Source organism: Lissotriton helveticus, chromosome 3_2, assembly GCF_964261635.1.
Source record: "Lissotriton helveticus chromosome 3_2, aLisHel1.1, whole genome shotgun sequence".
NCBI lineage: Eukaryota > Metazoa > Chordata > Amphibia > Caudata > Salamandridae > Lissotriton > Lissotriton helveticus.
The window spans coordinates 477,522,164-477,545,691 of record NC_136062.1 but is presented as its reverse complement, the minus strand read 5'-3'; the positions used below and the strand labels follow the sequence as shown (position 1 = coordinate 477,545,691).

The 23,528-nt window shown below is 48.5% G+C and overlaps 1 protein-coding gene across 1 annotated transcript in view; it reads right to left on the bottom strand.

Moving 5' to 3' along the window:
* Positions 1-23,528, bottom strand: part of CREB3L1 (cAMP responsive element binding protein 3 like 1) — a 267,754-nt gene that overhangs the window by 16,820 nt on the left and 227,406 nt on the right. Inside the window, exons 5-8 of the mRNA XM_078684394.1 lie at positions 21,496-21,653; positions 17,882-18,031; positions 14,288-14,346; positions 10,959-11,027 (exon numbers count right to left, since the gene is read on the bottom strand). Coding sequence (XP_078540520.1) covers positions 10,959-11,027; positions 14,288-14,346; positions 17,882-18,031; positions 21,496-21,653 — 436 coding nt within the window. The remainder of the gene's footprint in view (positions 1-10,958; positions 11,028-14,287; positions 14,347-17,881; positions 18,032-21,495; positions 21,654-23,528) is intronic.

Below are 23,528 nucleotides of genomic sequence, written 5' to 3'. Positions count from 1 at the left end.
GGTGGCAGCAGCCTCCCATTATGTGTAACTGAAATAAATTAGAAATTGTATCAAACCTGATCTCCATGTGACCCTGCTTTTCCAGCACAGACTCTAATGCACCTTGGCCCTGCCCCTCTGCATCACCCCTCCCCGCTACTGCAGGACTGGCAGACATACACAGCCAGAGAGGAAAGAAAGAGAGAGGGGAGAAAAAAACGATCGAAGAAGAAACATGCGAAGAAATTAAGAAGCAAAGAGAAGAAAGGCAAAGAAACAAGTAAACAAAAGCATAACATATATATGCATAGAAAGAGAAAGCAAGAGAATGAAAGAGAAAAACAAGAAAAAGAGGCAAAGAAAAGATGAACGCAAGAATACATAATTGGAGATATAGGAAATTATAAAAAAGAAGAGATAAAAGACAATGAGAAAGAAAGGAGAAAGAAACTAGAGTAGGTAAAGTGGAGGGGAGAGGGAGTGAAGGAAGCAGGAGGGAGGAAAGAAGAGGGGGAGGGTGGAAGGAGTGAAGGAGAAGAGAAGGTTATCTCTCCATGCCAGAGCGGAGTGAGCAGTGGAAGGAGGCCCACTTTCCAATCCAGAGGCGGCTGCTTCAGGGATCCTTCTGGGTCCAAGGAGCGGGTGAGTGAATGTGGGCTTGAGTGAGGGAGCTCGAGAGCTGGCAAGAGTCACTGTGTGAGTGAACAGGACAGTGGAGGACTGAGGAAGCAAGAGTGAGCGCATGAGTGTGAGAGTGAACAGGAGAGTGGAGGACTGAGGAAGCAAGAGTGAGCGCATGAGTGTGTGAGTGAACAGGACAGTAGAGGACTGAGGAAGCAAGAGTGAGCGCATGAGTGTGTGAGTGAACAGGAGAGTGGAGGACTGAGGAAGCAAGAGTGAGCGCATGAGTGTGTGAGTGAACAGGAGAGTGGAGGACTGAGGAAGCAAGAGTGAGCGCATGAGTGTGTGAGTGAACAGGAGAGTGGAGGACTGAGGAAGCAAGATTGAGCGCATGAGTGTGTGAGTGAACAGGAGAGTGGAGGACTGAGGAAGCAAGAGTGAGCGCATGAGTGTGTGAGTGAACAGGAGAGTGGAGGACTGAGGAAGCAAGAGTGAGAGCATGAGTGTATGAGTGAAGTGTGAGTGAACAGGAGAGTGGAGGACTGAGGAAGCAAGAGTGAGCGCATGAGTGTGTGAGTGAACAGGACAGTGGAGGACTGAGGAAGCAAGAGTGAGCGCATGAGTGTGTGAGTGAACAGGAGAGTGGAGGACTGAGGAAGCAAGAGTGAGCGCATGAGTGTGTGAGTGAACAGGAGAGTGGAGGACTGAGGAAGCAAGAGTGAGCGCATGAGTGTGTGAGTGAGCATGTGAATAAGGGTAAAAGATTCTCAGAGGGGGCTGCTTCAGGGATCCTTCCGCGTCCAAGAAGCGGGTAAGTGAACGAGGGCTAGAGTGAGGGAGCTAAAGAGCTGGTAAGAGTCACTGTGTGAGTGAACAAGACAGTGGAGGACGGAGGAAACAAGAGTGAGCGCATGAGTGTGTGAGTGAGCATGTGAATCAGGGAAAAAGATCCTCAAATGTGGCTGCTTCAGGGATCCTTCCACGTCCATGAAGCGGGTGAGTGAACGAGGGCTAGAAGGAGGGAGCTAAAGAGCTGGCAAGAGTCACTGTGTGAGTGAACAAGACAGTGGAGGACTGAGGAAACAAGAATGAGCACGTGAGTGAGTGAGTAAGCAAGTGAATGAGGGTAAAAGATCCTCAAAGGCGGCTGCTTCAGGAATCTTTCCGCGTCCAAGAAGCGGGTGAGTGAACGAGGGCTAGAGTGAGGGAGCTAAAGAGCTGGTAAGAGTCACTGTGCGAGTGAACGGGAGAGTGGAGGACTGAAGAAGCAAGAGTGAGCACATGAGTGTGCGAGTGAGCATGTGAATGAGGGCAAAAGATCCTCCGAAGCGGCTGCTTCAGGGATTCTTCCGCATCCAAGAAGCGGGTGAGTGAACGAGGGCTAGAGTGAGGGAGCTCGAGAACTGGCAAGATTCACTGTGTGAGTGAACAGGACAGTGGAGGACTGAGGAAAAAAGAGTGAGCGCATGAGTGTGTGAGTGAGCATGTGAATGAGGGTAAAAGATCCTCAGAGGCGGCTGCTTCAGGGATCCTTCCGCAACCAAGAAGCGGGTGAGTGAACGAGGGCTCGGGTGAGGGAGCTCGAGAGCTGGCAAGAGTCACTGTGTGAGTAAACGGGCGAGTGGAGGACTGAGGAAGCAAGAGTGAGCACATGAGTGTGTGAGTGAGTATGTGAATGAGGGAAAAAGATCCCCAGAGGTGGCTGCTTCAGGGATCCTTCCGCGTCCAAGAAGCGGGTGAGTGAACGAGGGCTAGAGTGAGGGAGCTCGAGAGCTGGCAAGAGTCACTGTGCGAGTGAACGGGAGAGTGGAGGACTGAGGAAGCAAGAGTGAGCACATGAGTGTGTGAGTGAGCATGTGAATGAGGGTAAAAGATCCTCAAAGGCGGCTGCTTCAGGGATCCTTTTGCGTCCAAGAAGCGGGTGAGTGAACGAGTGCTAGAGTGAGGGAGCTCGAGAGCTGGCAAGAGTCGCTGTGTGAGTGAACAGGAGAGTGGAGGACTGAGGAAGCAGGAGTGAGCGCATGAGTGTGTGAGTGAGTATGTGAATGAGGGTAAAAGATCCTCAGAGGTGGCTGCTTCAGGGATCCTTCCGTGTCCACGAAGCGGGTGAGTGAACGAGGGCTAGAGTGAGGGAGCTCAAGAGCTAGCAAGAGTCACTGTGTGAGTGAACGGGAGAGTGGAGGACTGAGGAAGCAAGAGTGAGCGCATGAGTGTGTGAGCAAGCATGTGAATGAGGGTAAAAGATCCTCAGAGGCGGCTGCTTCAGGGATCCTTCCACGTCCAAGAAGCGGGTGAGTGAACGAGTGCTAGAGTGAGGGAGCTCGAGAGCTGGCAAGAGTCACTGTGTGAGTACACGGGCGAGTGGAGGACTGAGGAAGCAAGAGTGAGCACATGAGTGTGTAAGTGAGCGTGTGCAAATGAACAAGTAGGTCAGTGAGGGGGTAGGTCAATGAATCAATTAGGATTTATAAAGCGCAGCAAATAACCCATGAGGGTTTCAAGGCGCTGGGGTGCTAGCTGCTTCGCGGTGCTCTATGAGTAAGGAAGCAAGAATGAGTGAGTTTGCGAGTGAGTGAGCAAACAAGATTGAGTTTGCAGGCAAACATGACTGAGTCAGAGACTATGAGTCTTTGAGTGAGCGAGTGAGCAAGCAGGAGCAAGTACATGTGTGAGTGTGTATGTGAAGGAGCGAGTGAGTGAGTGAATTAGTGAAAGGACAGGAACAAAAGTGGGAGGCAAATGAATGAATGGATGAGAGTGAGTAAACATGAGTGAGTATGCAATAGTGAGTTAAGTGAGTGGATGAATGACCCTGTAAGTGTAGTTGCGATAATTTCAGTGTGAACTGATTACTGTGATGGTGATCGGAAGACGTGCTTCTGGTGGAAGAAGGAGAAGAGCTCTTCTGCGCTCCCTCCATTGCAGGAGTCAGATCTAAGAGCGCGTGAAACCCCCGCGAGGCAGAGATAAACCCTGGTGCAGACGGACAGGTTCGAGTCACTGTCTACTCGTAAGCTCAGTAAAGCAGCATGGATGCCCTGGGCCCTGGTGCAAACAAGGCAAATAGTCCCTTTGACTGGTGTTTGGGTAGTAACTATTTTCAGCGTTCAATGACCCTCCTCAGGCCTCTGGGCCTCGGTGTCACTGCACCTGTTGCACCAAGTGTAGCTACCAATAGCGGCTCCTCGAGGGAGTGGTGCAGGGTGGAGGAGGGGCAGGGTGGGGGTAGTAAACCGTCATACGGCCGCACGGAGATGAGTAACTAAGTAAATAAATAAAATGAATTACATTGCGCGCGCTGCAACGCCATTCCTGCCCCCTCTGGACAGATCACCCTGAAACTTTCTGGGAAGGAGCTGAGGTGGATGGACATTTTCTGGAGAATTTCCTGAAGAATCGTCCAACAGTGCCAAAGTTATTTGTAAAACAAAAAACAATCTTTCCAGGCAAACTCTGTCTCCCTTATAACTAACTATGAGTGAGTGAGTCCTAGACTTGGCCAGGCCTGTGGTGGTTTCTCTTCTACGTATCATACTCAGTTGTTCATTGAAGGGCTAAAATCCAGAGTTCTCGGTCAGAGCTCAACCATCATCCCACCTTCTCCTTTTCTCCTACAAAGCTCCTCATTTCGTGATCTCTTCATCGAGTGCTCTCTCCTCTCCTCAGCTACCAGCTTCCGTCTGACACCAGAGACGGTGAGCCTCTGTCTGGTTCAGAGACACTCCCTTCATCCACCTTGGAGTGCCACCAGAGAAAGTGATATTCCGCCTGGTAGTGAGGCACTCCTTTCATCTGTGCAGCTTGCTCTGTTAGCATCTAATACTATGATGTTTTGTTCCATGTTCCTCTGTGTGATGGTGCAACTTGGTCCCTGCCCGGCTGCCAGGGATGGATGCCCGTGACCAGTGCTTGGATGGATGCCTGCGACCTGTGCTTGGATGGATGCCTGTGACCCGTGCATGGATGGATGCCTGTGACCCGTGCTTGGATGGATCCCTGTGACCCGTGCCTGGATGGATGCCTGTGACCCGTGCTTGGATGGATGCCTGTGACCCGTGCCTGGATGGATGCCTGTGACCCATGCTTGGATGGATGTCTGCGACCCGTGCATGGATGGATGCCTGTGACCCGTGCTTGGATGGATCCCTGTAACCCGTGCCTGTATGGATGCCTGTGACCCATGCTTGGATGGATGCCTGTGACCCGTGCCTGGATGGATGCCTGTGACCCATGCTTGGATGGATGCCTGCGACCGTGCCTGGATGGATGCCTGCGACCCGTGCTTGGATGGATGCCTGCGACCCGTGCTTGGATGGATGCCTGCGACCCGTGCCTGGATGGATGCCTGCGACCCGTGCTTAGATGGATGCCTGTGACCAGTGCTTGAAAGGTAAGTATAGAAGTGCAGGTACTCCTTGTCTCAGAGTGCCTGTTTGCTGCTGAGAAGTGCTGGTACTCTCCCATCAAAGCTAAAGAAGAGCAGATAATGAGTTCATGATAGTGCCTACCCAGTTAAGGCACTGCTGATTACCATGTTCCCTCACTCCAACCTTCCCCTTACCACCCCTCGTGTGGGTTCCGAAGACGTGGCTAGGTTTCTATGGTGTCTTGCTCTACATGACCCCCTCAAGTTCTAGGGAACAACCCTAGTGGCTTCAAGTCCTTGGCCCAGAACAACAGCTGCGGTCCATGCAGGTATCAGCGGTGCGGCGGTGGGGCCGGGTTAGGGGGGATTTCGAGGGACAATGTCGAGGGAAAATTAAAAAAAATAAATCATTTTCCTTCGCATCGTCCCTCGAAAATCCCCCTAATCCAGCCCCGCCGCTGTTACCTGAATGGACCGTGGCTGCAGTACAATTGGAAAAGTGTGTCCTCACACACAATAAGGGACTCCTGAGATACCAGCAGCACAACCAAGGATGAACACAATCAGTGATTCCAAAGATATCAGCAGCACAGCCAAGGATGAACACAATCAGTGATTCCAAAGATATCAGCAGCACAGCCAAGGATGAACACAATCAGTGATTGCTGAGACACCAGCAGCACAACCAAGGATGAACACAATCAGTGATTTCCAAGGATATCAGCAGCACAGCCAAGGATGAACACAATCAGTGATTCCAAAGATATCAGCAGCACAGCCAAGGATGAACACAATCAGTGATTCCAAAGATATCAGCAGCACAGCCGAGGATGAACACAATCAGTGATTCCAAAGATATCAGCAGCACAACCAAGGATGAATACAATCAGTGATTCCAAAGATATCAGCAGCACAGCCGAGGATGAACACAATCAGTGATTCCAAAGATATCAGCAGCACGGCGGAGGAAGAACACAATCAGTGATTCCAAAGATATCAGCAGCACAGCCGAGGATGAACACAATCAGTGATTCCAAAGATATCAGCAGCACGATCAAGGGTCACCACAATCAGTGATTGCTGAGACACCAGCAGCACAACCAAGGATGAACACAATCAGTGATTCCAAAGATATCAGCAGCACAGCCAAGGATGAACACAATCAGTGATTCCAAAGATATCAGCAGCACAGCCAAGGATGAACACAATCAGTGATTGCTGAGACACCAGCAGCACAACCAAGGATGAACACAATCAGTGATTTCCAAGGATATCAGCAGCACGGCCAAGGATGAACACAATCAGTGATTCCAAAGATATCAGCAGCACAGCCAAGGATGAACACAATCAGTGATTCCAAAGATATCAGCAGCACAGCCGAGGATGAACACAATCAGTGATTCCAAAGATATCAGCAGCACAACCAAGGATGAATACAATCAGTGATTCCAAAGATATCAGCAGCACAGCCGAGGATGAACACAATCAGTGATTCCAAAGATATCAGCAGCACGGCGGAGGAAGAACACAATCAGTGATTCCAAAGATATCAGCAGCACAGCCGAGGATGAACACAATCAGTGATTCCAAAGATATCAGCAGCACGATCAAGGGTCACCACAATCAGTGATTGCTGAGACACCAGCAGCACAACCAAGGATGAACACAATCAGTGATTTCCAAGGATATCAGCAGCACAGCCAAGGATGAACACAATCAGTGATTCCAAAGATATCAGCAGCACAGCCGAGGATGAACACAATCAGTGATTCCAAAGATATCAGCAGCACGATCAAGGGTCACCACAATCAGTGATTCCAAAGATATCAGCAGCACGGCCAAGGATGAACACAATCAGTGATTCCAAAGATATCAGCAGCACAGCCAAGGATGAACACAATCAGTGATTCCAAAGATATCAGCAGCACAGCCAAGGATGAACACAATCAGTGATTCCAAAGATATCAGCAGCACGGCCAAGGATGAACACAATCAGTGATTGCTGAGATACAAGCAGCACGGCCAAGGATGAACACAATCAGTGATTCCAAAGATATCAGCAGCACGATCAAGGGTCACCACAATCAGTGATTCCAAAGATATCAGCAGCACGGCCAAGGATGAACACAATCAGTGATTCCAAAGATATCAGCAGCACAGCCAAGGATGAACACAATCAGTGATTCCAAAGATATCAGCAGCACAGCCAAGGATGAACACAATCAGTGATTCCAAAGATATCAGCAGCACGGCCAAGGATGAACACAATCAGTGATTGCTGAGATACAAGCAGCACGGCCAAGGATGAACACAATCAGTGATTTCCAAAGATATCAGCAGCACAGCCAAGGATGAACACAATCAGTGATTCCAAAGATATCAGCAGCATAGCCAAGGATGAACACAATCAGTGATTCCAAAGATATCAGCAGCACAGCCAAGGATGAACACAATCAGTGATTCCAAAGATATCAGCAGCACGGCCAAGGATGAACACAATGTGTGATTCCAAGGATATCAGCAGCACGGCCGAGGATGTAGACAATCAGTGATTCCAAAGATACCAGCAGCACGGCCGAGGAAGAACACAATCAGTGATTCCAAAGATATCAGCAGCACAACAAAGGATGAACACAATCAGTGATTCCAAAGATATCAGCAGCACGGCCAAGGATGAACACACTCAGTGATTCCAAAGATATCAGCAGCACGGCCGAGGAAAACACAATCAGTGATTCCAAAGATATCAGCAGCACGGCCAAGGATGAACACAATCAGTGATTCCAAAGATATCAGCAGCACGGCCAAGGATGAACACAATCAGTGATTCCAAAGATATCAGCAGCACGGCCAAGGATGAACACAATCAGTGATTCCAAAGATATCAGCAGCACAGCCAAGGATGAACACAATCAGTGATTCCAAAGATATCAGCAGCACAGCCAAGGATGAACACAAACAGTGATTCCAAAGATATCAGCAGCACGGCCAAGGATGAACACAATCAGGGATTGCTGAGATACAAGCAGCACGGCCGAGGAAGAACACAGTCAGTGATTCCTGAGATATCAGCAGCACAACCAAGGGTCACCAGAATCAGTGATTCCTAAGATGCCAGCAGCACAACCAAGGGTCACCAGAATCAGTGATTCCTAAGATGCCAGCAGCACAACCAAGGGTCACCAGAATCAGTGATTCCTAAAATATCAGCAGCATCAGCAGCATGATCATGGGTCACCAGCATCGGTGATTCCTGAGATATGAGCAGCACTGTCAAGTGTCACCACAATGAATCATTCCTGAGATATCAGCACAACCAAGGATGAACAAAATCAGTGATTCGTGAGATATCAGCAGCACAACAAAGGGTCACCGCACTCAGGGATTCCTGTGATATTAGCAGCACGGTCAAGGGTCATTAGAATCAGTGATTCATGAGATATTAGCAGCACGGTCAAGGGTCACCAGGATCAGTGATTCCTGAGATGTCACCGCATGGTCAAGGGTCACCACAATGTGTGATTCCTGAGATATCAGCAGCATGATCAAGGGTCACCACAATCAATCATTCCTGAGATATCAGCAGCACTGTCAAGGGTCACCACAATCAGTGATTCCTGAGATATCAGCAGCACAACAAAGGGTCACCACAACCAGGGATTCCTGAGATATCAGCAGCACGGCCAACGGTCACCACAATGTGTGATTCCTGAGATATCAGCAGCACGATCAAGGGTCACCACAATCAATCATTCCTGAGATATCAGCAGCACTGTCAAGGGTCACCACAATCAGTGATTCCCGAGATATCAGCAGCATGATTAAGGGTCACCAGAATCAGTGATTCCTGAGATATCAGCAGCACAACCAAGGGTCACCACACTCAGGGATTCCTGAGATATCAGCAGCACTGTCAAGGGTCACCAGAATCAGTGATTCCTGAGATGTCACCGCACGGTCAAGGGTCACCACAATCTGTGATTCCTGAGATATCAGCAGCACGGTCAAGGGTCACCACAATCTGTGATTCCTGAGATATCAGCAGCACGGTCAAGGGTCACCACAATCAATCATTCCTGAGATATCAGCAGCACGGTCAAGGGTCACCAGAATCAGTGATTCCTGAGATATCAGCAGCATGATCAAGGGTCACCAGAATCAGTGATTCCTGAGATATCAGCAGCATGATCAAGGGTCACCAGAATCAGTGATTCGTGAGATATCAGCAGCAGGGTCAAGGGTCACCAGAATCAATCATTCCTGAGATATCAGCAGCACGACCGAGGGTCACCACAATCAATCATTCCTGAGATATCAGCAGCACGATCAAGTGTGGTGATTGGATGATTGGAAGGACCGCCTACAAAAGCAGCTTATTGGATACGAGACACCTTCTGGTGCAAGCAGAACATGGACGTCCATGCTACATTGACACTTAGTATGAACAGATCGCAACACATAGGACTGGTGGAATCCGGACCCAGGTGCCGAGGTGATTAGAGTATGTGCATGAATAATGTACTACCTGGTATAGATTATTTTCACACCCGGAAATATTTGGACTTACGACGTATGTTCGTCCACAATGGGAATATAAAGTTCGAAGTGGATCAAAGACTTCCGTTGTGCCACGATTTAGATGCCTGGGTGATTCGCATGTGGGTGTAGATTTTTACTTTTCTCTACATATATCAGAATCGTGATCAAACTGCCCATTTGTTGAAGCGTTCTTAGTTTTTATGATGTTTTATAGTAACTAAATAAAATCTTAAAAAATAAAAAACAAAGAGACATTGTAGAATCTAAAACAAAACCAGATACCATCACACAAAGACAAATCCCTAAAAAAAGACTAATTGACGTTAATAAATTATGGGTCATTCTAGAATCTGTAATCACTTGTATATAATCTTTCGCCCGACAAGGTGTTCCTGATAAACAGGTACATTCTGGAATATGTGGCGGGATTTGAGACTAAGGGCCTGATTCACAGAACTAACTTAAGACAAAATCCGTAACTTACTATCATTTTGGTATTCACAGAAGTCACTTGCTCATTTTGGTATTCACAGAAGTTAGGACTCCTTACTTTAGGACTCCTAAATGCCTTCTGTGAATACCGAAAGTCATAAAGTTAGGATTTTTCTCAGTTTAGGAGTAGTAAAGTTAGGACTCCTAACTTTAGGACTCCTAAATGCCTTCTGTGAATACCGAAAGTTTCAAAGTTAGGATTTTTCTCAGTTTAGGAGTAGTAAAGTTAGGAGTCCTAACTTTAGGACTCCTAAATGCCTTCTGCGAATACCGAAAGTTTCAAAGTTAGGATTTTTCTCAGTTTAGGAGTAGTAAAGTTAGGACTCCTAACTTTAGCACTCCTAAACTGAGAAAAATCCTAATTTTAAGACTTTCGGTATTCACAGAAGGCATTTAGGAGTCCTAAAGTTAGGAGTCCTAACTTTACCACTACTAAATTGAGAAAAATCCTAATTTTAAGACTTTCGGTATTCACAGAATGCATTTAGGAGTCCTAAAGTTAGGAGTCCTAACTTCTGTGAATACCGAAATGAGTAAGTGTCTTCTGTGAATACCAAAATGAGTAAGTGCCTTCTGTAAATACGTAAATGGTAGTAAGTTTAGGATTTTGTCCTAAATTAGTTCTGTGAATCGAGCCCACGGTGCGTATCCCATCCACCTTGTCCCAAGCGCCTTCAATCGTATGGTATTTGTGATATCCGTCACATTGATGATGACGTACCCATCTACCAAACTCTAATTCAACCTCTTAGTATTCTATTGTATTTCCAATCACTGAAGATCAATTTTATGGAAGATGCCACCATCCCTTGCCCCTCAAGGGTCCCCTCAAGGATACACGTGCCCTGCTCTCTGACATCCAACTTCCTCCCTCAGCTCAGACTATTCCAGGCAGGCCCAGCTCCCTCCAGTCTCTTTCCACACATATTCCCCACACATGTCTCCCATACATGTTACCCACCTGTTGGCGTTCTCCAGGTTCTCTACTTTCTTCCACAGCTCGCTGTTTTCTGATGTGTAGGTTTCCACCCTAATGAAATATATTGCAAAATTAATACCTCAGAAGTATGAATTCAATTTCTCAGTTCTCTGACAACAGGTGTTACTACCACATACATCAATGTTCCTTTTTCCTGCCTCAGAAGGGTGGGTTGGCCATGCCATGGTTCAGCCCCAAGGCTGCTTGTCTCTCTCACTCACACACTTCTGCAGCCAGTCCTGAAGTGTCTGACAAGCCCAGAGCATCTATTCTTGCGTTCTCGATTTCATCCTATAGATGGGGAGTCTCAGATGTCCACACATACTTTAAAACTACTCAAACAAGGACAACTTATGCATGAAAGAAAAATGCTATTACTAGCAATATAAAATAGAATTAAATGGACAAAAATTGTTTTAAATAAACTCTGTGCACATATGTACGCATAATATGTATCACAATTTACACACTACAGTGAAGTGGCGGAGCGCAGCGTTAGCCTCCTTGGCTTAACGCCACACCCCGCCACTTGAGAAATGGATGGCTGCACCGTATTTACAACAATATATTGCAGCTCTACGTTTCCACCTGCGCTGGTGATAAATTTAGCATCTCGGCACCAATGCAGGCACCCTTGCACAATAGTGAAAGGTGTCTGTGTGGAGGGGAAGGTTGTTTATGTGCAGGAAGGGATACTGGAATGGTGTTTTCTAACTTTTATTCAGTGCTGCTTAATGCGGCATACATAGAAGTTGCACAACGTGATTTATTTTGGATTGCTTATATGCCGGAAGGGACACCTTCCTGCACATAAACAATCAATGGGTTTTGCTGTTTCGATGTGTGCTGCACAATGCAGCTCACATAGAAACAGCAAAAATGAGGAAAAATAAAGCATTTCTCCTGGTTTTGCCTGTTTAAGACCTGGTTTTCCCTGGTTTAAATTTTGGCGCTGCCTCCTATTAACGCTACCCTTGTAAATTGTTGGCCGCATCAAACTCGATAGGTGCTGCGGTGGAACCCCCACCACAACACCAACTGCGCACTACTTTCACGCTACACAGAGGGTGAAAGAGTGCCTATTTACAAGGCAGCATTAAGCCACGTTAAGTGGTTTAACTCTGCCTTGTAGGTAAGGCAAAGCCCCTATCGCCACCACAATGTCACTAAAAGTGACGGGTGGTGATAGGGGCTTGTAAATATACCCCTATGGCTGTTTACTTTTCAGAATCTACATTGTTTCTTGCTAATTACACCATATTCTCTCTCATTCAGAGATGTTCAGCAGAAGTTTTACAATCAATAGCGACAGGACTGAAGACATTTACCTAAGAAGAGACATTTTTAATTGTTCAAAATTCAGTAGGTAAGATAATGTATGGAATGTCAAAAGGGAAAACATCAACAGGGTTCGGAAGAGACAACTAGACGTGGGCAGAATTTCAATTACGCCAGACTAATCGGAGTAATTTTAATAACTTCACGTTACTCTTTGACACACAATTAACTGCAAATACGCAATTACTCCGGCTCACATAATTAAGAATAATTTTGGGGAAAAATCCTACCACAATAACACATTTCACTACTTGTGTTCTGCTGCATTTAGCACTGTTTCTTACAGCAAAATGCATCCGTGTGTCCCTCTTAGTCAGGAGGGTGCACTTTGCATAAAGAAAATATCACTAAATGCCGGTCGTGAGTTGGGGGAGGTTCCTACCCCAAGAACACATTAAGCGAGTGCGCAGGATGCTCACCTTTACTATTCGTGTTCTGCCGCATTTAACGATATTTCATAGCACAAAATGCATCCCCACATCCACCTTGGACACAACGGGGCATTTTTGGGCTAAGAAATTACGCTAAATACAGAAGTATGCTTCACGCGTAATTGAAGCATTATCTTCATGAATTCTTAGGTAATTCCTTGTAATAATGCTACAGATATTTACACAAGTTACTCCCATCGCTGGCTTTAGCAGCCTTCTTCAGTACGACGGACGATCATGGGTCTTATTTACGAGAGGGACAACATATGTTTGTTGTTCTGGCATTAAGTAATATGTCTATCACCAGATGAAAAGACATGACATAAATTACATATACCTCTACACCATTATTAAACCTCTTCACATTTAGATTATTCAGAAAGTAGCATATACAAAGAGAAGGTCCAGGGGGGCAGCAAAGTGTGAGCCGTTCAAGGTACTTTCTCAGTACATTATAGAACCAAAGGATTCTGCAGGGAGTGATTCTAAGTACATTATCATATATTAGCATAGGTCACAACAAGTCATATATTGTTTTCTAATCATTTGAGACAATGGGCCCGATTCACAGAACTAACTTAAGACAAAATCCTAAACTTACTACTTTTGGTATTCACATAAGGCATTAAGTAGTAGTAAAGTTAGGATTTTGTCTTAAGTCTGTCTTAAGTCTGTCTTAAGTCTGCCCTAAGTTTGTCTTAAGTTTGTCTTAAGTCTGTCTTAAGTCTGTCATTAGTTTGTCTTAAGTTTGTCTTAAGTCTGTCGTAAGTCTCTCCTAAGTGTGTCTTAAGTCTGTCTTAAGTCTGTCTTAAGTTTGTCTTAAATTTGTCTTAAGTCTGTCTTAAGTCTGTCCTACTACTTTTGGTATTCACAGAAGGCATTTAGTAGTAGAGTTAGTTAGGATTTTGTCTTAAGTTAGTTCTGTGAATCGGGCCCGCAATCTTCCATGCTTTCCTTTTTTCAGCTACTACTGAAATTAAAGACCACTAAACAAAGAAAACATATGTGACTCTTCTCAGTGTGATCCATAAGCATCTGCAGTCCTGAAGAAGGCTGAAAATATTAGCTAGCTTGCCGAAACGCCTGTGACGAGTTTTCCTTTGGAAGACCAATTTGTTATCCTTGTTTTTTAGATTTTAGACCCATTTCAGATCAATGTTCTTTAGGAAATGAGTACAATTATGTAGTCAATCCATTTTATTGTGATATTGGGGCTGAATGTGGTATATAGGCTGTGAACGTGGTTTGACTGGTCTGGTGTGAAGCAGCGTAAACTTAGAAATAGTGAACAGGATTGCTGCCCTGTTCAGAAAGTGATTCTCCAGACATGAATCAAGCACTAAAACCCAAGAAAGGCCCCTATAATTGCAGACATCCTATATTAAAGGAGTTCTTACTTTCATTGGATGTATTTTTTATAAAGAAAGGGGGTGAACTCATATTAGAAATGAGAAGCAGCGAGCCTAGGAACAGGCAGTTTCCTCTTTCAATGAATTTGAGATGTTTCTTCTTTAAGGGCGTGAACCCAGAGTTGAGCCTTACTTTTTTTCCAGGCATTCCACATACTCCTTCTTTTTCCTGCGACTCTCCTGCGCTGAGATCTAATGGGGGAAGTGGAAACGCTCATCAGATGCCATAAGAGATCATCAACTAAGTGCCCCCCATCACAGACAATGAGTGCCCCATGCCTCAACTTCTCATAACTCACCTGTACCCCAGATTTATGGTCTGTCACCCCCTTGCTTCATTCTTCGCCTGTCCCCCACAACCCCAGCTCCTGGGGTGAAACCTGAGATCCTGGCCTCATCCCACAAAGACCACCCAGTGTGTCTAGACCCTAGGGGCCCGGTTAACAGAACTAACTTAAGACAAAATCCTAAACTTACTACCATTTTGGTATTCACAGAAGGCACTTACTCATTTTGGTATTCACAGAAGTTAGGAGTCGTAACTTTAGGACTCCTAAATGCCTTCTGTGAATACCGAAAGTCTTAAAGTTAGGATTTTTATCAGTTGAGGAGTAGTAAAGTTAGGAGTCCTAACTTTTGGACTCCTAAACTGAGAAAAATCCTAACTTTACGACTTGTGGTATTCACAGAAGGCATTTACGAGTAGTAAAGCAAGACTTTTGTCTCAGTTTAACTTAAGATTGTGTCTTAAGTTTAATTGAGATCAAATGTGTAGTCTCAGTTAAACTTAAGACCAAAACGTAATTTAAACTGAGACAAAAGTCTAACTTTACTACTCGTAAATGCCCTTTGTGAATACCGAAAGCCATAAAGTTAGACTTCCGTCTCAGTTTATCTTTGTGATTTGGGCCCTAAGTGTCTAATTAGGGGCCCGATTCACAAAGGTAAAGTTAGACCAAAGGTCTAACTTTGGCCCAAAGTCCAACTTACCTTTATGAATACCGAAAAGTAATAAAGTTAGACTTTTGCTCCAAGTCAGACTTTTGGTCTAACTTTACCTTTGTGAATCCGGCCTGAGGCAAATCTTTTTTTTGCTAAACTGTCAATAAACCCTGGTTCAGGTGCTGCCCAGGGGAGCCCTTATTACTAGTCTACTTGATCTAAACCCTGTTCATGGGCTATCTAGTTCTTACCATGGTCTTGTTCTCATCTCTCTTCCACCCCCTCCCCACAGGACCCCTTCTCACCCATTCAGGGATTATGGGCATCGCCAGGACCCACCTTGGCACGCTTCTCATGCCTTCATCAGTAAGGATGGGTACTTCCAGGACCCCAGAGAGTCCCTTTTCATGCCCCCCAGACATGATGGGTAACCCCAGGGCGCCTCCTTTGTTCTTCTTCCCACTCCCTCAGTAATACTGGGTTCCGGTTTAGACCTGCCTTTTCATTTTCCTAATCCCCACACTTCAGCAACTGTGAGTACTGACAGGGTGCCTCCGTGTCTTTTTTCTTACGCCCTCAGTAAGGATGGGTACCTGCCCTTCTTCTTGCGCCCTCACGAGTGGCAGTAATAGTGGGTACCATGATCCTCTTCTTTCCCCCTCTCATGCCCACCACCCTAGTAGTGGTGGTTACAGTGATCCTCACCTTGCCCCCTAGTAATGATGGGTACCCTCTCCTCTTCATGCCCCCAGTAATGACGGGTACCATCGCCTCTTCCTGCCCTCAGTATTGCTGGGCACCTTCCCCTCTTCTTGCCCCCAGCAATGATGGGTACCTTTCCCCCTTCTTGCCCCCTAGTAATGACGGGTACCTGTTCCTCTTCTTGCCCCCAGTAATGATGGGTACCTTTCCCCCTTCTTGCCCCAGCAATGATGGGTACCTTCCCCTCTTCTTGCCCCCAGTAATGACGGGTACCTGTTCCTCTTCTTGCCCCCAGTAATGATGGGTACCTTTCCCCCTTCTTGCCCCAGCAATGATGGGTACCTTCCCCTCTTCTTGCCCCAGTAATGACGGGTACCTGTTCCTCTTCTTGCCCCCAGTAATGACGGGTACCTGCTCCTCTTCTTGCCCCCAGTAATGACGGGTACCTGTTCCTCTTCTTGCCCCCAGTAATCATGGGTACCTTCCCCTCTTCTTGCCCCAGTAATGACGGGTACCTGTTCCTCTTCTTGCCCCCAGTAATCATGGGTACCTTCCCCTCTTCTTGCCCCAGTAATGACGGGTACCTGTTCCTCTTCTTGCCCCCAGTAATGACGGGTACCTGCTCCTCTTCTTGCCCCCTAGTAATGACGGGTACCTCCACCTCTTCTTGCCCCAGTAATGATGGGTACCTTCCCCTCTTCTTGCTCCCAGTAATGACGGGTACCTCCACCTCTTCTTGCCCCAGTAATGATGGGTACCTTCCCCTCTTCTTGCCCCAGTAATGATGGGTACCTTCCCCTCTTCTTGCCCCAGTAATGATGGGTACCTCCACCTCTTCTTGCCCCAGTAATGATGGGTACCTTCCCCTCTTCTTGCCCCAGTAATCATGGGTACCTTCCCCTCTTCTTGCCCCAGTAATGATGGGTACCTCCACCTCTTCTTGCCCCAGTAATGATGGGTACCTTCCCCTCTTCTTGCCCCAGTAATGATGGGTACCTGTTCCCCTTCTTGCCCCAGTAATGATGGGTACCTGTTCCTCTTCTTGCCCCCAGTAATGATGGGTACCTTCCCCTCTTCTTGCCCCAGTAATGATGGGTACCTGTTCCTCTTCTTGCCCCAGTAATGATGGGTACCTTCCCCTCTTCTTGCCCCAGTAATGATGGGTACCTTCCCCTCTTCTTGCCCCAGTAATGATGGGTACCTCCACCTCTTCTTGCCCCAGTAATGATGGGTACCTTCCCCTCTTCTTGCCCCAGTAATGATGGGTACCTTCCCCTCTTCTTGCCCCAGTAATGATGGGTACCTGTTCCTCTTCTTGCCCCAGTAATGATGGGTACCTTCCCCTCTTCTTGCCCCAGTAATGATGGGTACCTTCCCCTCTTCTTGCCCCAGTAATGATGGGTACCTGTTCCTCTTCTTGCCCCAGTAATGATGGGTACCCGCTCATCTTCTTGCCCCCAGTAATGATGGGTACCTTTCCCCCTTCTTGCCCCCTAGTAATGACGGGTACCTGTTCCTCTTCTTGCCCCAGTAATGATGGGTACCTTCCCCTCTTCTTGCCCCCCAGTAATGATGGGTACCTGTTCCTCTTCTTGCCCCCAGTAATGATGGGTACCAGCTCCTCTTTTTGCCCCCAGTAATGATGGGTACCTTCCCCTCTTCTTGCCCCAGTAATGACGGGTACCTGTTCCTCTTCTTGCCCCCAGTAATGATGGGTACCTTTCCCCCTTCTTGCCCCCTAGTAATGACGGGTACCTGTTCCTCTTCTTGCCCCCAGTAATGATGGGTACCTTTCCCCCTTCTTGCCCCCTAGTAATGACGGGTACCTGTTCCTCTTCTTGCCCCCAGTAATCATGGGTACCTTCCCCTCTTCTTGCCCCCAGTATTGCTGGATACCTTCCCCTCTTCTTGCCCCCAGTAATGACGGGTACCCGCTCCTCTTCTTGCCCCCAGTATTGATGGGTACCTGTACCTCTTCTTTCTTCGCCCTTCATCCCCTCGCCCCCCCCCCCCGGTAATGGTGGGTACAGTGACCCTCATCTCGCCCCTCCCAGTAATGGTGGACCCCGCGTGGGCCTCTCACCTTGTTCTTGATCTTCCTCCTCACCCTCTTGAGCGCCTTCTCCTCGGCTTTGCTGAGGGGCAGTTTGATGGGGATGGGGTAGCCCTCTGCCACCAGCGTCCTCTTCTCCTCCTCGGTCAGCATGAGAGGCCCTGATGTGCCCTGCAGCTTCTAGGGGACAAAAAGGGACACTTAGGACTCTATGAGCAGCTATGTATGTCACACACAGTGGCGGTGTGTGTGCCATATCGTATGCATGTGTGTGCTTGTGTGTGTGGGGGCCATGTTGAGTATGTTTGGGGGGCGTGTTATGTATGTGTGGGCTGTGTGGAGCACGTATGTAGGGGGCCATGTTGCGCTTGTGTGTGCGCACGTGTGTGTGTGTGCGGAGGGCGTGTTACCTGTGTGTGCGTGTGTGTGTGGGCCGTGTTGCATGTGTTTGTGTTTACTTTTGTGTGTGTGGGGCCTGTATTGCACGTGTGTGTATGTGTGTGGACCATGTTGCGTGTGTATATGTAAGACCAGGCACAGAAAGTCGAGGTATGTGCAGGTAAGAAGGCCACGCACAGAAGTCCTGCAAAGGGAGGTGAGGTAGGAAGAGTGTGCGTGCGTTCATACATTTGTGTGTGTGCGTGTGTGTGTGCGCCGCGCGCACATAATGCTGCTGTTGAGTTTCACAACAACACAGGGTTCAGCTCGTGCTCATGCCATTGTAACTGCAGGGGGCGCCACAGCCCCCTCAGGACTACTGACTGAGCATCAGCTTTGCAACAAGCCACCATCAGGCACAGCCACAAGTTAGAAATATAAACAACATTACAATTGAAAGTAAAATACCCAGTGGACTGACCGGGCCTGGCAGAGATCAATCATCCCAGGGCCAATCTACTATCTGTGAGATTCCGTGCAAGAAAATCCCTCTCTGCAGATTTTAATAGAGTAATAACGATCCCCCATCACGTGCCTAGTGATTTAAAAAATCCTTTCGAAGTTTCACTACAGGCGCCACTAAAACTTGGCCTCTTTTTCCATCTCATACCAGGCTTTACCCTCCCTGTTGCCTTCAGAGACCAGCTGGTCACCTCAGGGTACGCGAGCGTTTTACAAATCGCCTAACATAACATGACATGAATAAGTCAGGCCCCTAACTTTATCCAACTTTTTTAACATACACATTTAGGGCCAAATGTATCAAATGTTTTACCGTTCGCAAGCGGGTCGATTCGCAGAATCATATCATATCAGAATGTATCATCCCAAAAGGCATTCGCAAAATAGTGAATTGCAATTATTGCGATCACCTATTTTGCAAATGCATTTGGGGAATCACAATTTGAGATTCCTTAAATGCAATGCTGGAAGCAAAAAAATATTGGACATGAGGTCACTGGGGTTGTAGGTTGGGCTGCAGCAGGACATGGTTGCCAGAGGAAGAGAAGCAGCAGGGTCCTACACTCACAGCTGAGGGACCCCCACGTCACTGGGTCCTCAGACAAGGCCACCAGTCAGACCCACCACAGATTACTGTGCACCCACCACAGCCCATGGAGGGAGAAGGGGTCTCGTCAATCAATCATTCATTCAATCAAATATTTATAAAGCGCGGCAAATCCCCCGTGAGGGTCTCAGACTTTACCAAGAGCGACAGCAGCTTCCTGACCAAGGAACGCAGAAGGAAAGTCCTGCACCCCTGCACTTGTCTACCAGCCGCCACCAGTGCCCTCCAGCCCGGAGAGGGAGCAGTGACCAATCTCGCTTCCATGCTGAGTGTCCCTCAGAGGTGCAGAATCTAGAACTCCACCAGCTGAAGGAACCTGAAAACAGGTTGGACACCTCCCAGTGGACTCAAGATTGAAATCCAGGCAGCAGGAAAGACAGGACAGGTCAGACAGACAGGACGCTGTTGTCTTTCTGTCCTGTCTCCAAGTGTGACTCTCCCGCCATCTCTATCAGTGACTCTTAAAAATGGTGCATCGCGTCTTCGGTCACCACTGGCCAACCGTGAAGAGTGATATTTTTGTCAGCGTCAACTAGTCGCCATTATCCAGCCATGCCAAGCTTCCAAAGGCTCTCCGGCGCCAATCTACACTGTACATCATCACCAGCAACTCTGCAACCTCCATGCGTCTCCAAAGCTAGAGTGTCACAGTGCCATGACTCCAGTGCTTCCAGTGCTGTTCATGCAGTGCCCCCAGTGGCATGGCCCCAGTGCCCCCTAGTGTCAAAGCCACAGGGCCATGACTCCAGTACTTCCAGTAGGCCTGGGCGGTAAATTCCGTTCCTCTCGTGAAATTTGCAGAATTTGGATAATTTCACATTCCGCGGAGAATGCGGAATTGCCCAGAATTCTGCATCAGCGGCTACGTAGAATTTTTTCCTTGTTCGCGCTTTCAAAATGCGCGTTCGCAAGATATTTCCCCCCGAGCACGCAAACAGCATTCGTGAACAGGAAAAAAGCATTGCGAACAGGCAGAACAAGCAATTCCGCATGTTCTTGGTACTCTGTGTGCTTGCAGAGATTTTTTACCGTTTCGCGGAGCTTTGCGTAGCGCGTCTACGCAAATTCCACCCACCCCTAGCTTCCAGTGCTGTTCATAAAGGGCCCCTCAGTGGCCTGGCCCCAGTGCCCCTAGTTTCAAAGCTACCGTGCCACAGTGCCATGACTCCACAGTCCAAAGTGCCATTGAGGGCTCCAATGCCCGCCTATGTCAATGCTCCTTTGTCATACTGCCATGACCCTAGCCCCTCTGGTGATGTTGATACAGTGCCCCCCAGTGGCGTGGTCCCAGTGCCCCTAGTTTCAAAGCTACCGTGCCACAGTGCCATGACTCTGCAGTCCAACGTGGCATTGATGGCTCCAATGCCAGCCTGTGGTTTCAATGCTCCATTGTCATACTGCCATGAACCCAGCCCCTCTGGTGATGTTGATACAGTGCCCCCCAGTGGCATGGTCCCAGTGCCCCTAGTTTCAAAGCTACCGTGCCACAGTGCCATGACTCTGCAGTCCAACGTGGCATTGATGGCTCCAATGCCAGCCTGTGGTTTCAATGCTCCATTGTCATACTGCCATGAACCCAGCCCCTCTGGTGATGTTGATACAGTGCCCCCCAGTGGCATGGTCCCAGTGCCCCTAGTTTCAAAGCTACCGTGCCACAGTGCCATGACTCTGCAGTCCAACGTGGCATTGATGGCTCCAATGCCAGCCTGTGGTTTCAATGCTCCATTGTCATACTGCCATGAACCCAGCCCCTCTGGTGATGTTGATACAGTGCCCCCCAGTGGCATAGCTCCAGTGCCCCTAGTTTCAAAGCTACAGTGCCATGACGCCAGTGCCCCAGTGCCACTGGTACAATGCCCTTGATAGCATGGCTCCAGTGCCCGCTCGAGTGCCACAGTGCCATATTTCCACAGCCCACAGCGCCAAAGATCCAGTGGCCACAATGGCTCTACTACCCCCCTAGTGTCAAAGCTTTAGTGTCGAGTGCCTGGATACCCTCACGGGTGACAAGCAGCGCTCTACAAATCCACCTTACATTACATTGCATAATTCCACAGCGGCAATGTGTCGATGACCACCAGGGCTCTGATGCCCCTCGCCCCTGGAGCTCCACCGTGCCTGCTTCCCTGTTACTTACATGCGGTGCTGTGAGCAGCGGGGAGGTGGAGATGGCGTTTGAAGACCGTGCCACCGGCCGCACCGGGCTGGATGGGGGCTGCGACCGGGGGCTCTGGGACCCGTCGCTGTCGCTGCTGTGGCTGCTCGGTGGGGTCGGTGGAAGCTGCACCAGTTCGTCTGAAAAGAAGAGGAAAGAACACCTGTTAGTCTGGTCATTGATTGGCAGATTTCCATAAAGGCCACTGACTCCCGAAGGCCAGAAGGTTTGGGAAGAGTCAGGGACATGTTCGGAAACCTTCACATTGAAATGATGCTATCCTGGCCCACCTGGTCATTTAAAGGCACGAGGCAGGCGTTGACCCCGTTTCATTGGGACTGGCCTTACATGTGAATACCACGCGCCAGACCGGTGGTCTCTCAGAGGTACTTGCACTGAGTTTTCACGATAATTAAATCTGCCCCTGCGGGCTGCAGGACAGATCTCACGTGCAGCTCATTCAGACTTGTTATTAAGTCTCTTCTGTCAAACTGTGCACGTTCTCTGGTTGCAAAAGAGCTACTGAGGGCTTACCAGGAACTTACAGTGAGTTTATGGCCCACCCACTGCTGACCATTGGTTGGTTTTATTGTCACTGTCATTTGCATGCTTTTTATTCAATGCTTTGACTTCTTCTCCTGCAGCATCGCCGCATTACCTTTTGATTGGCTGACTTGTATCCTTCCACTGCTTCCTTGTAGGGAATTACTTTTGTCTTTTTGGTGAACCACTCCCTGGGAGTTCATGTATTTTCTAGCTGTCTTTTTCCCATGCTTCACCCGCCTGCGCATCATCCTGCTGGAGCCCTTGTGTGCTGCTTGCTCTCTCTCTCGCATGCTTCTACCCAGCCCGCTCGTTACTCTCGCCCTCGTGCGCTGCTTGCTCTCTCTCTCTCTCTCGCATGCTTCTACCCAGCACGCTCGTTACTCTGACCCTCGTGTGCTGCTTGCTCACTCTCACTCTCTCGCATGCTTCTACCCAGCACTCTCATCACTCTACTCTCACCCTCGTGTGCAGCTTGCTCTCTCTCTCGCATGCTTCTACCCAGCCCGCTCGTTACCCTCGCCCTCGTGCGCTGCTTGCTCTCTCTCACTCTCTCGCATGCTTCTACCCAGCACTCTCATCACTCTACTCTCACCCTCGTGTGCTGCTTGCTCACTCTCACTCTCTCGCATGCTTCTACCCAGCACTCTCATCACTCTACTCTCACCCTCGTGTGCAGCTTGCTCTCTCTCCGCGCATGCTTCTACCCAGCCCGCTCGTTACCCTCGCCCTCGTGCGCTGCTTGCTCTCTCTCACTCTCTCGCATGCTTCTACCCAGCACTCTCATCACTCTACTCTCACCCTCGTGTGCTGCTTGCTCACTCTCACTCTCTCGCATGCTTCTACCCAGCACTCTCATCACTCTACTCTCACCCTCGTGTGCAGCTTGCTCTCTCTCTCGCATGCTTCTACCCAGCCCGCTCGTTACCCTCGCCCTCGTGCGCTGCTTGCTCTCTCTCACTCTCTCGCATGCTTCTACCCAGCACTCTCATCACTCTACTCTCACCCTCGTGTGCTGCTTGCTCACTCTCACTCTCTCGCATGCTTCTACCCAGCACTCTCATCACTCTACTCTCACCCTCGTGTGCAGCTTGCTCTCTCTCTCGCATGCTTCTACCCAGCCCGCTCGTTACCCTCGCCCTCGTGCGCTGCTTGCTCTCTCTCACTCTCTCGCATGCTTCTACCCAGCACTCTCATCACTCTACTCTCACCCTCGTGTGCTGCTTGCTCACTCTCACTCTCTCGCATGCTTCTACCCAGCACTCTCATCACTCTACTCTCACCCTCGTGTGCAGCTTGCTCTCTCTCCGCGCATGCTTCTACCCAGCCCGCTCGTTACCCTCGCCCTCGTGCGCTGCTTGCTCTCTCTCACTCTCTCGCATGCTTCTACCCAGCACTCTCATCACTCTACTCTCACCCTCGTGTGCTGCTTGCTCACTCTCACTCTCTCGCATGCTTCTACCCAGCACTCT